The sequence below is a fragment of the Solanum dulcamara genome, chromosome 3 (genome assembly GCF_947179165.1).
Source record: "Solanum dulcamara chromosome 3, daSolDulc1.2, whole genome shotgun sequence".
NCBI classification, from domain to species: domain Eukaryota; kingdom Viridiplantae; phylum Streptophyta; class Magnoliopsida; order Solanales; family Solanaceae; genus Solanum; species Solanum dulcamara.
In genome coordinates, this window is record NC_077239.1 from 12585647 (window position 1) to 12599583 (window position 13937).

The 13937-nt window shown below is 35.3% G+C and overlaps 1 protein-coding gene across 4 annotated transcripts; it reads left to right on the forward strand.

Moving 5' to 3' along the window:
* Positions 1-1963: 1963 nt before the first annotated feature.
* LOC129882414 (protein root UVB sensitive 5) lies at positions 1964-7539 on the forward strand. 4 transcript variants are annotated; one of them, XM_055956703.1, is made up of 16 exons: positions 1971-2322; positions 2439-2498; positions 2965-3116; positions 3531-3631; positions 4098-4156; positions 4561-4607; positions 4690-4768; positions 4851-4923; positions 5098-5187; positions 5347-5406; positions 5570-5683; positions 6069-6129; positions 6205-6323; positions 6566-6664; positions 6747-7008; positions 7108-7539. In XM_055956703.1, exons 1-15 carry the CDS (start codon positions 2114-2116, stop codon positions 6969-6971), a joined length of 1548 nt encoding a protein of 515 aa, XP_055812678.1. In that variant the 5' UTR covers positions 1971-2113; the 3' UTR covers positions 6972-7008; positions 7108-7539. The 4 variants fall into 4 exon arrangements, with proteins under 4 accessions (XP_055812680.1, XP_055812679.1, XP_055812677.1 ...); XM_055956702.1 differs by having other exon boundaries at positions 1970-2322; positions 6747-7539; XM_055956705.1 differs by lacking the exons at positions 6205-6323; positions 7108-7539 and having other exon boundaries at positions 1964-2322; positions 6747-6964.
* Positions 7540-13937: the final 6398 nt, after the last annotated feature.

Genomic DNA, 13937 nt, shown 5'->3' on the forward strand with positions numbered 1-13937 from the left:
CGTTAAATTTTGGGGAATTTCGTATATAATCACTAAAAAATACTTTAATTATACTTCATACCTATAGTTTGCTAATTAAAATTCGTAGTTATAGTTATAACATCGTTTGTATAATTCGTGCAACATTTGTATATGTTTATATAATTTGCTATACAATTCGTAGTTTTTGTATAACGTTTGTATATGTCACTATATAATTCATACAGTCACTATATAATTCATGCAGAACGCTTGTATAATTCGATATACAATTTGTAGTGTTTGTATACAATTTGATTCGCGCACAACGTTTGTATAAATCGCGCAAATTATATAAAATTCAACTGTATAATCACGCGTATTATACAAAACTTAAATTGTAATTATAACTAGATGTTTGTCGCGAGCCATAATTAATTTAAACTATAGCATGTTAGCTAATTAACTAATATATGCTTGTTTATCCACGTAATTTTTCCTTAAACGTTTGGTTATATGCGACTTTTATGTTAGTAACAATAAAGTCCTGTGAATTTTGTGTTAAAAAAAATAATTTTGACTTTACGGAAAAAAAACTAATAATAGCTTTGTGATCTATTTTTTAAAATTTTCCTTTGTTGCCGTAGTTAGTATCTTGTTGAAAAATGAGTTTGAGAATTTGAGATTAAATTAGATGATCTTGAAAAATAAATTTTGAATTTGGTAGTTGATACTATTTTGAAAACAGCCTCTTTAACTCCTCGAGGTAGTAGTAATGCGTGCGTACACTCTGTCTTCTCCAAACCTCGCTTAATGAATTTCACTGAGTATTATGTTATTGTTGTAGTTGGGTAGTTTACTACCGTTAGGTTTGCCCAGAAATATTTTTAATAAAGAATATAATTCATAAACCGTGACTACAAAATTCTTTTAATTTATTTTGATAAGAACTAAAGAAACTATATTATTTTAGTTAGATATTGTAAATAGTTGATCATTTAAGTCAAAAACTAGGAGAAATAATAGGACGTCGTTTTAAACCTATTATTAAATAAATAAGACATAATAACCAGTTAGTAATTTAAATGTTACCTAATAATAAATTATTTAATTAAGTCATTTATATTTATTTATTTTATATTAATAAAGTCACTTATGTTAGACTAGTTTCCCTACAAAGTAATTATGACCTTAACTAAAGGAATAATTACATAATCCTTCTTCAAATTTGACTTCACAATACTTATTTTCTTTGTAATTAAAAGAATAATTCATTTCTAATATATTTTGTTATTTAAATAATTACATAGACATCCTTCTCTTCAAGAAAAGAAATTGTGCTATAGTTGAATGACTAAAAAGGTTATTTTAATTTTTAATATTAGAATCCTAAAGCCAGGTGGTAATTTCTAAGATTGTGCTGCAATAATCTAACTTTAAGTTTTACCTTCTCTTTGTTGAAATAAGAAAAAACGAAAATAATATGATAAGCGATTATCAATAAATTATTAGACATAATTTTTCTACCTCTTAAGATAGAAATAATTAAGAGCTGAAGAGTATCCGACTACATAGTGCGCCTATACTTCATTGATGTCATCGGTCTGATGATGTATCAATATGAGATTAGAGATATTTATTCATGATTTGAATTTTAACTGAACTGATACTTCCACATAGAGAATTCATTATTGATCCACCTAATAGGATCGAGTTTGACTTTTCTTCCTCTTAAGATAAAAACAATTAAGAGCTGAGGAGTATCCGACCACACACTGCTCCTATGCTTCATTGATGTCATTGTTCTGATGCATGAATATGAGATTAAAGACACTTATTTATGATCATAATTTTTGAACTGATGCTTCCACGTGTCGAATTCATAATTAATGAATTGATCCACTTGTTGGGATCGAGTTTCACTACATACACAAAGAACATATAACACTCTGAGAGAAAATATCTTTCAAAAAATATATTCCTTCAATTTTTTTTGGATTAAAAGTTTTTGCAAAACAAAACATTTTTTTTGCTAGTGTATCACTAAGCATGCATGAAGTACAATACGGGTTCGGATTCTCCCATGCCCGCCCGTTTTAACATTTTCAGTGATAAGCGAAATCTTTGATACTCTCTCAGGCTTCAATGGAGAAAAATGGCGGAGACAAAACTTTGTTTCCCATTTTCCCTCAAAACTGAAAGAATGGCTTTTTATCTGCAATTCAGTTACCCCATCTCAACCTTTTCGTGTTCCAACCTTTATAATGGAACTAGAACTCAACCCTTTAAATTCTTGTGTACTTCTTCTTCTCCACAATCTGATTCTTCCAACAGTAGAGAAGAATCTATTAAAGACTCATCTGGGTATGGATATTCTATACTTTTGATTTCCTTTCAAACTAAGATTGGTAATGGGATTGGGGCTTTGTTGATAATGGTGCATATTTGTAGACTAATCATCTTCATCCTCTTAATTAAAGGGAAAATGATAAAGGGCATGTGATTCTGGTGGAGAAGTACAGGAATGGAAATTTGAAAAGGTGAGTATATGTTTTTAACTATTTTTTCAACATTTTGCTTCATTCCTTAGGCTTATTGATTGAATGCTACCTATAAAAAAATGTGCTGATTGAATGATGGAGATTACTTCTTGATGTTTTACTAGTCTTGATTTTACTGAAAATGGGTTTAGTGTGGTCTGAGTATGTAATCAAGAATGAATAGTCCGAGGTGGATACATGATTTAAACATGATGAGTTCGACATAAGGTTTTTAGCACTGAACTCGCGGCACCATTAGAAATCAGAATTATGGTTTCGCAAAAACTAATATTTATTAAAACTTTACTAGTTTCACATATATGCCTACACTACGTGTCAAAAATACACCCTGTAGTTGGAACACTACATCCGCCTACATGAATAGCATTTTATCTTTGCAAAATGACATGAATAGTAACCATTCTCTCGAATGTTTGACCATGTTAGAATTGATTCCTATGGATAGGTATGTTATAGATAATGACTCTGAAATGAAAATGTTTCTTGAGGAGCATGTGCCCACAACTACTGGATCCCAAGATCTTGATATCTCTGGCATGGAGTTATCTTGGCTCCCTAAGGTTATCAAGGATTTTGTGTTACCATCAGGTTTTCCAGGTAACAAACATCATATTATTTGTTTACATTTTCTTCTTCTCTTTCTTATTTCCCTTTTAACTATATTTCTAGTTTTTATGTTCCTACATGCCAAGTGCCCTTTTTTTTTGATGACCGTGGTGTCCAGACTAGCTTTCGCGCACCTCGACTAATTTCATGGGATACTTGCCACCTCCCACCAACAATAGGTACTAGGTAACTCTGTCTACCAAGGCTAGGACAAATGAGAAGAATCACCTAGTGTTTTTTTGTCTCCACTGAGTTTCGAACATGAGACCTCAGGATTCTCCACCACTTCATTGACCACTAGGCCACACCCTTGGGTGCATGGCCAAGTGCCCTTTTGACCATTGAGAGATTGGTTATTAAGTCCATCAGTAATTTTTAGATGTTTTATATGAACTATCGTTGCAGATACAGTTTCAGATGATTACTTGGACTACATGTTGCTTCAGTTCCCAACCAATGTAACTGGATGGATCTGTCACACGCTGGTGACTTCAAGTCTCTTAAAGGCATGTCAATCTTATTCAGGCCATTAGTTCCACTTGGGTATGTTAAAGTGCTTGTAAAATCTGCAACTGCTTGCCAGGATCGTGACCTTTTAAATGAAAATCATTGACAAACTAATGAAACAGAGTCTAATATAATTTTACTTTATTATCTTACAAATTGTTCTCTGCTCAGTGGCTCTCATTTCGATCTGCCTCTGGTCTCTCTCTCTCTCTCACTTTTTTGCCTTTTGACACTTATCTTTGAGTTCTCATCTTCTCCAGAAGGTTCAATGTTATTCAACTGTCAAGTTTGTTGCTTTTATTTAATGATGCGTCCCATGTATATATGTGAATCATGTTATTACACTTTATCCTAGTTATATTGGGCTTAGGAGCTGCTAACATATTTTATGATCGTTGGACTCATGCCCACGTGCTTTCAGTTTGATTCTGACATATTGTGTACTGATTAATATCTAACATCCAGGCGGTTGGGGTGGGCTCTTTCTCCGGAACTTCCGCAGCTGCTTCTGCTGCTGCCATCAGGTACTGTTCATTTTCATCAGCGTTTTATCTGCATGCAATGTGGCCTTGACTTTAAGGAATTCAATATTGCGTGTATATATTTATCATTGAACCCCCTAAGCATAATCCAAATGGTTTAGCTTAGTGGTAAAGGGGTTCAATAGTTTGCCCAGCTGTGCTAGTTCGCGGGTTCAAATCTCGTTAACCACACTTTTTTTTCCTTTCTAATTTTAGGCATATTTGTAGGCTTAGTTTTAGGCATGCTTGATTTTTTTTGAACCCCCTTGATAAAATTTCTGCCTCCGCCACTGGCCTCATATGTTATTATGATTCACGCTGATTGCTACTAGGAAACTTGGATAGCGTTGTGCTTTTAAGTTCATAGCATGCACTATAGTTTAGTGGTTGTCCTATTGTTTTTGCAGATGGGTTTCAAAGGATGGAATTGGTGCCCTTGGACGCTTTTTCATTGGTCTGGTAGTTTAAAATAAGAATAAGAACAGAGTTAAGGACTTATCTGATTAAAATTATTAGTAAAGTCTGATGTCTTCCAGGTGGGCGGTTTGGCAATATTTTTGATTATGATCCTAAACAATGGCGCATGTATGCAGATTTCATTGGCAGTGCAGGAAGGTATTGCAAATATTCGTCTTTCTTGGGTACATCAAAGTTTATTGGTTCTAATGAACTGATGGAATTGATTTTTTTTTTGCAGTATATTTGATCTCTGTACCCCTCTCTATCCATCTTATTTCCTACCTTTAGCATCTCTTGGAAATCTTGCGAAGGTATTTAGCTAACGAAAAATATAGTCAGTCTTCATGCATCCTTGGGAAATGATTCCGTGAGCAGTATTCTTTGTGTAGAAGTTCTCTATGAATCTTATATATATCTTTCTTTTCTCGAGTTGTGTACTAAGTCATTTTTTTGATGTTTCTCAAGTGTTGGTATTTTTTAAGTAGGCTGTAGCTAGAGGGCTAAAGGACCCTTCATTCCGGGTTATACAAAACCACTTTGCTATTGCTGGAAATTTGGGAGACGTAGCAGCAAAGGTATTACTTGAATATTTCTGCCATGGATCAGATCTAGTGAACTGGATTTGCCAAATTTAATCTTCATATGATGTTTGACTTCGATAGGGTAGTTGTTTGTATGCTGGCATGCCTTTCCTTTCCTTGTAACATATTTGGATAACCTAATATTGATGACAGGAGGAAGTCTGGGAAGTAGCTGCTGAGCTGCTGGGTCTTTCTCTCGGCATACTAGCTTTGGTATGACATATGTTTGTTTTATATGGTTACAAGCTAGGTCTGTCCCATCATATGATAACTTTCTAAGGTTCCTCGGCCAATATAATCCTCATCTTTTTCATAACAGCAGAGTTAGATCTTACTTTTTCTTCTGAAAATTGTAATTACTGAAAATGTGATGCAGGATACACCTGGTATCTCAAAGTCTTATCCTACATTGGCACTAACATGGTTAAGTGTGCGGATCCTACATCTTTGGTTTCGCTATCAGTCTCTTTCAGTTCTGCAATTCAACACGGTGAGACTTTATTCTTAGTTATCAGTATACTGAATAGCCATTTTGACTTGCAACAAAATGTTTTTGGCACTACTATCAAGTAATATTTAAAATTTCTTTAACACTCCGCCTTCTCATCTTCATCTTTTTTTGTGGACCCTGAGCATAAGTTAAGAGCAAGACATCATTCACCTATTTAGTAGACCACAAGAAGGGTCCCTGATGTTCGATATACTGGCTCTATAAGATTTCTGAAAGCTTTTTTTAGACAATAAGATTTCCCAAAGCTTTCTTTATCCATATATACGGAACAGCTAAGCGAGTACAACGAACGATAAAGAAACAGAAATTTGGAATTCTGAATTTCCTTGGCATGTTGACTTCTGATTACTCTGTTTGTGTGCAGATAAATCTCAAACGGGCTCGCATATTAGTGAACTCTCATGTGTTACACTGTACAGTTCCAGGTAAACTCAGTCTTGTTTGCTGTGCAATCTTTAGCTCTATGCAGTAAGTCAGGCCTGTTACTCCATGTGGACCAGGAATCAATGAATGCAATAGGATGGAAAGCATCTTATTGTGGCAAAGATTCTTAAGGCCACAAATTATTTTTGAGGTATCTTTGGAGGAGATGATCAATGGGGGCAAATACAGATCCATGGTATATAGCCTTCTTGGCCCATATATAGCTTTATGACCAGTTTAGTTGGCTTATGCTTATGAAGTAACTTATATCCTGGGTTGATAATAGCAGAATAATGTAAGAATAGCAGTTAATGTCAGTTTCATGAAGTGAAGTGAACTGTTCAATAGAATCTGCAAATGGATTCAGAGAACTTTTGATGTGTTACTCAAATCCATGACTGTATTCTTGAAAGGTGATGTTTGATTCATTCTTTGCAGCAAATCAAGCAGCTCCTTCATATGTACAAGGAGGAAGAATATTTTCTTGTAGTAAATCAACAAAAGCTAACACATTTTCAGGTCTTTGTATCTTTCAAGGTATGGATTAATTATACTCTGCTTAAGAAACAGAGCGCTCACTTTACTTGCAATGCTTATGTCTCTTCTCACTTCCCCGCAGGAAGGAGCCACAAGCCTATCCGTGTTTCGAAGTGTATGGCAAACCTATTGGCTATATCAAAACTGGGGCTGGTCAGATAATATCTTTGATCGACTTGAACAGAGCTTGGTCGAATTAAGAGATAGATTTCCTGATCTACTACAACAACTAACTGATGCTGGATGGGATACAAATAGTTTAAGTTTAAAGGTCCCAAAAGAAATGTTGATCAAGGAGCTGAGTTAATTTCACATATGACCACTGAGTTTTATCCACTACAACAGTAAACCTACGTTTTTGTCTTTTTAAAGTAATTGAACTTTACCTACTGTTATAGTGAGGAAAGTTAAGTAACCATACGTGAAATTAACTCTTCATGCAGCGTAACACCAGGGAAACACCTGTCTGCAGTTGATCTTACTCCAAAGTCCTCACTAACTTTTTTTGCCTGTTTGATGGGTCGTCGTCTCAAGTTTACCTTCACTGTCCCTTTTGCCATTGGATGACAAGTTTTCAATGGCCTCGTCTCCTTGGAAGAGATCGATGCACAATTGGAGTCAAGTTTATTGTTATAGTAATAAATCAGCTTGGTAAATTTTTTTGCAGTTTATGGAAAAATGCTGCTGGCAAATGAGATAATTTGTACATGTTCAGGAATACCATTTTAAGTCTTTCTTTTTGTGCTGGTAAATTTTAGTCTATTTATGTGAAATTTAGAAGGAAGCTGTCGTCCTTGTTACTTGAATAATACTCGTGCAAGTTTATTTTTATCGAAAACCTTAAAGGGCTAAAGTTACCCTTGAACTATTTGAAATAGGTCACATTTATCTTCTGTTTGTGTTTGGTATCAAAAAAATCCTTTCCGTCTATTTTTTGACCACAAATACCCTTATGATGTTAGCACATAAGCCATTTAGATTCTGACATGGCAGTCCAGCATGGCAAAAAAGGGGCAAAATTGCCATTAAACTATCATAAATAGCTCAATTTTAGCATTCGTTTGCTTTGGGTGTAAAAAGTACCGTTGTCTTGTAGTTTTTTGGTGCATTTATCATTTTCTTTTGTTGGTTATTTGATGGGTTTAATAGGTTTTTTCTTTATGCTAATGTTAGAATCTTCTAAAAAAATTATAGGTTCAACTAAAAACTTTCAAGTTCAAATGAATTTAAGTAATAGGTAAAGAAAGAGTTATTAAGAATTAAAATATGTTTTTAAATCATCACAAATTAAGTTCAAGTTTAAAATTATCCCAAATTTTGTGAAACGAATTTTATGGATGTTATTTTTGGAAATTGAATCTTGTGTTGAAATATATATTACATCGACATAGACATTCAAGCACATGAACATTGTGGAAGTGAAAGGATAAATTCCAATAGAGGGTATCTAGGGTATTTCCATAGGAGGTTATCCAATACAAGATATTGCATCTAGAGCATTTCATTCTAGTGTTGTCCGGTAAATGGACCTCGCGAGTTCCTCATGTCGACTATCTGACTGCGGGTACAAGTGTATGAATTTTTTCCTTTTGTGATTTTGTATCTATGCGTGTTGACATATATGTTCAATGGAACTCGTAATGCTACTATTAATTCAACTCCAAGAGATAAAAGTTCTAATAAAAGAAGGGATGGTAGTATTCATGAAATTGGACACAGTGATTTTGCACCAGTTGAGGAATTTGTTGAATTTCTGTTTAACCAGGAGGATGTAAATATTAAAACGTGGCAGAGTTAGGTTGTTAATATTGTTACAATTAGTTAGATTAGTGGTTAATTGTACAACTGTTAAGTTAGATGAGGCGGTTAGTGCAACTTTCAATTCTATATATTTAGCTCATGTACTGATAAAATATCTTCTCCAATAATTCTCTCTCTAGGTTTTGATCTGCATTCAAGAACTACTTGAGCTAAGCTTGACGCTCATAGTTCATCTTTTCACATGGTATTAGAACAGTAGATCTCAGGTGTTCATCGCTTAATTGATTGATTTATACCTCATTGAAGCACAAGCTTGTTATTCTGCTACTTAAATGGCTGGAAAAAAAATTGATGACTCATCCTTTGTTTCTAGGTCCGACAGATACTCCAAGATCTGTCCTTGTTCCGGTGAAACTTAGTGGATTTGAAAACTATGATTTATGAAGTAGATCGATGCGAATTGCATTGCTAGGTAAACGAAAGCTGGGATTGGTGAATGGAGCTTGCAAAAAGGCTTCGTACAATGCTGAATTGCATGAACTATGAAAAATGCTTAATGCAATTGTCCTATCATGGATAATGAACATAGTCTCTAAAGATCTTCTAAATGGAATCGTTTATGCATCAAATGCGCATCTGGTTTGGGAAGATTTGAAGAAAAGATTTGATAAGGTGAATAGGGTAAGGATATGGCAACTACAAAAGGAAATCACAACTCTGATGCAAGGTACAAGTTCTGTTTCAATGTATTTCTCAAAGTTAAAGGAATTATGGCATGACTATACTGTGTTAGTCCTATCACCAAGTTGTGGCTGTGAGAAGTTGAAAGAATACATTGAACATATGAGTCAACATAGATTGTTGCATTTTCTTAGTGGCATGAACTAATCCTATGACTAAGTTAGAAGGCAGATCCTCATGAAGTCAGTAGCATCATCCTTAGGGTAGAATATGCCATGATCATTCAGGATTAAAGTCCGCAAGTAGCTTTAGCAAACATGACTACCAAGACAGCTGAGAAGATAGAGTCCTTGGCAATGCAGACAAGTGGTATGACCCTGCAAGCAGGAAAAGGTAGAGACTTCAAAGGAAGAAAGCAATTCAAGCAATGTGATTAAAGTAAAATGAAGGGCCACACAAGGGAGACTTGCTATAAACTTATTGGTTATCCACCTAGAAACCCATATAGAGGTGGAAATGGCTCAGAAGGAAGGAAGAATGGTGGTAATTCAGAAGGATGGAGAAGGAATGCAAGTAACTCTTATAGCTGGAGAAGGGAATCGCCACCAACTGTAAATCATGTTGATGTTGCATCAACATTTAAAAATCCCGGAGGAGGTCATCATAACAGACAAGGACAATTTTACAATCTTTTTACTGATGAACAATACAGACATATATTAGGCATGTTGAATAAGGAATCAGGAGGACATCAAGCTAATATGGTAGGTATTATTACTTTTTTAATGTCTATGTCTCATTCTCCAAAAGATGAATGGATCACTGACTCTAAAGCTACACATCATTACAATACAAATAAAAGGTATTAAAGGATAGTGTTAATGTAGATATTTCTAAGAAAGAAAAAGTGCATTTATCTACAGGAGAGAAGACTGAGATCATCCACACAAGAAATGCAAATCTATTTGGTCAGGATACAGTGAAGGATGTGTTATATGTCCCTGAATTTAGGCTTAACCTTTTATCAGTATAAAAAGTGACTAAAGAGCTCTTTTTCTTTGTCGCCTTTTTCCTTGGATTTTGTTTGTTTCAGGATTTTTACAATGACAAGGTGAAGATGATTGGTAGAGAGCAAGGAGGTTTATATCTGATTGATGCAGGCACAAAACATGATATAGTAGTTGCTGAATTGAAGGCAGCACACATGTCTAGTAATAGTGAAGATCATAGTGTTTGACACATGAGGTTAGGACATCCTTCATCCACAATTATGCAGAAAATTCCATAGGTGAATAAGTGTACTAGCACTACTACTATTACATATAATAATTGCCACATATGTCTATGGGCAAAGCAAGTTAGATTACAGTCCTCCATTAGTACTTCTAGTTGATTTTTCCTTTCAACTTGTACACATGGATCTTTAGAGTCCTTATAAGGTGCCTACTTATGATAAGAAAAACTATTTCCTGATTATTGTGGATGATCTTTTCAAATTTACTTGGGTTTATTTGCTGCATTTAAAATTTGAAGTGATTATTGTTCTTAGACAGTTCCTATATATGATACAAAATCAGTTTGGAAAGATGATTAAGGTGTTAAGATCTGACAATGGGAGTGAATTCTTCAATACCAAATGCAATGAACTATTGTTAGACTTAGGCATTATCCATCAAAGTAGTTGTCTATACACTCCACAACAAAATGGCACAGTAGAAAGAAAATAGATAAATTCTAAACATGGCTAGAGCCTTGAGATTTCAGGCCATGATTCCTCTTAGATATTGGGGATCAAAGCTGCTGTTTATTTGATGAATAGATTTCCTTCTGTTGCCATAGAAGGAAGTGCTCCTTATGAATTGCTCTATCACAAAAGTCCCTCACTCACTCATTTAAGAGTAGTAGGTTGTCTTTGTTATGCAACTAACCTGGTGAAGGGAGATAAATTTGGGCCAATAGCAAAGGTTGTTGTACTTCTTGGCTTCTCAGAGGAACAAAAGGATTATATTCTTCTTGACATGATTTCAAGAAATATATTTGTTAGTAGGAATGTTGTTTTTAAAGATTTTTTTTCCTTTTCATTCATTATCTTTACTGTGTACCTTGATCTCCAGTTCCCATGAAGATCTATTTATTCCCTTAGATACAGATGAGTGTAGTTGGTATAGTACCATGCCTTCTTCACCCTCAGAGTTAGTACCTGCTATGCCATCAGAAGAGATATGAGATCCTGAGTTAGATCATGGAGTGCAGGATCCTGTAAAGATTGGTGGTGATCTTACTGATATCCCCGAAGACAACTCTATCCCAAAAATGAGGTGTCCTACAGATGCTGGTGGTGCTAGAAGAATATCTGGGAGGACTAAACAACCTATATGGATGAAAGACTATTTTAGCAAGTCTAAGTCAAAGGAAAATTACACCACTAGTTTATACCCATTGTCTGCCTATCTATCATATGACAAGACCAGTCCCAAATGTCAAAGTTATCTTAAAAAGTTTTCCTCCCTTGTGGAACCGCAAACGTTTAAAGAATTGCTAAAGATTCTAGATATATTGAAGCCATGAAGTTGGGGATTAAAGCCCCGGAGGACAACAAGATATAGTAGGTTGTTGATTTTCCTGAAGGAAAGAACACAATAGGCACTAAATGGGTTTACAAGATCACATTTTAAGCAAATGGAGAAGTGGAAAGATTCAAGGATAGACTGATTGCAAAAGGGTACAGTCAAAGAGAAGGTCTTGACTACCGTGAGACATTTTCTCCTGTGGCCAAGATAGTCCCAGTCAAGTCTGTTATTGCTTTAGCAGCATCCAAATGATGGGACCTATTCCAAATGGATATCTTTAATGCATTCCTACAAGGTGATTTATGTGAGGAGGTCTACATAGAAATGCCTGAGGGTTTCAGAAGTCAGGGGGAGACTAAAGTATACAAGCTGCAAAAGTCATTGTATAGACTTAAACAAGCCTCAAGAAAATGGAACATAAAGCTAATCGAGGCATTAGTTAGCAATGGTTTTATTCAAAGTAATCATGACTATTTCCTAGTTACAAAGAAACAAGATGCAAATATTATTATTATCTACTTAGATGATCTACTAGTCACAAAAAGTTGCAGGAGAATGATCAATGAGACAAAGGAAGCATTTCACAAACAATTCAAAGTTAAAAACTTAGGAGATCTTAAGTACTTATTGGGTATAAAGGTGTTGAGATCAAAGTATAAAAGATAGTTGAATCAGAGGAAATATGTGTTAGAATTAATCTTAGATATGGGACTTGGTGGAGCAAAGCCTTCATCTACACCTTTGAAGATCAATGTCAGGTAAACCACTGCAGTATTTAATGAAGCAACAGGAAGTTAAGGTGATGCCTTATTAGTAGATGTTGGTTCTTATGAGAGATTGATGGGAAAATTATTATACTTGACCATCACAAGGCTAGATATTAGCTATACTGTGCAGACACTAAGACAATATATGCAGCAGCCTAAACAATCTCATTAGGAAGTTATTATCATAGTAGTGAGATACTTCAAACTTGCACCAGGGCAAGGTATTCTCATGAGTTCACTACCTAGTCAAGAGCTTCCATGTTGGTGTGACTCATATTGGGTAGCATGCTCAAACACTAGAAGGTCTGTGACAGGCCACTTAATCAATTTTGGAAGTTCACCGGTGCCTGGAAAATCTAAGAAGAAACAGATAGTGTCAAAGAGCTCTACAGAAGTAGAGTATAGAAGCCTAGCATCAACACTGGCTGGGATTACATGGTTATTAGGCTTATTTCAAGAGCTGAGAGTACAAGTAACACAATAAGTGACAGTCAAGAGTGACAGTACGACTTTTTTACAAATCACTGCTATCCAATATTTCATGAGCATACAAAGCATATCGAGATAGATTGTCATCTCATTCGGGACAAGATCAAAGAAGGACTCACTAAGATAGTGTTTGTAAGAATTGAAGAGCAACAAACAAATTTGTTAACCAAAAGGCTAAGTAAAGTGCATCATTCCTATTTGATGAACAAGTTGGGAGTGTTCAACATTTTACACTCTCCAGCTTGAGGGGGATTATTAACACTCCCAACTTTCAAGATGACCACCTACTTTCCAAGAACTGACTTGCCTTCTAATGATTTACCAAATGTGCCTAAACAAATCCAATATGCTCCTGTTCATGGTCAAGCCCCACTAACTCTTCCATCTATAATCAGGATTGCTCCTGACCTTTCTACTCAAGACCCCACCATTCGTACCTACCCAACAACACCTTAGATATTTGGGGCACACATCTACGCTCCTTACGATCCATATATGCCACCTATATATGACATTAATTCTCCTACTTTCATGATACCGGCTATGGTCAAGGTTCCTGTATGAGGTTGATCAATATGCAGAGATGGAGAAGGATGCTCGGTCGAAAGAAGATGAGTCGATAGATGTCCAACTTCATGGTCTAAGAAAGGCATTGAAAAACTTGAAGGTCACTAGGGGAACAAAGTCTAGATTATGATGACTTATGCATCCACCCAGATATTGACTTGTCGTTAGGATACAAACCACTAAAGTTTGACATATTCGATGGAAAGGGCGATCCTCATGCACATCTGAGGGTATATTGTGACAAGTTAGTTGGTGTAGGGAGAAATAAGAATCTAAGAATGAAGTTATTCATTCGAAGTCTGTGTAGAGAAGCATTGACTTGGTATATGCGCCTGGGTCCTCATAAATGGTATAATTGGTAGGATATGGCTGAGGATTTCATGAATTGCTTTAGGTTTAATACCAAAATCATATCGGATAGGTTCTCATTGGCCAACA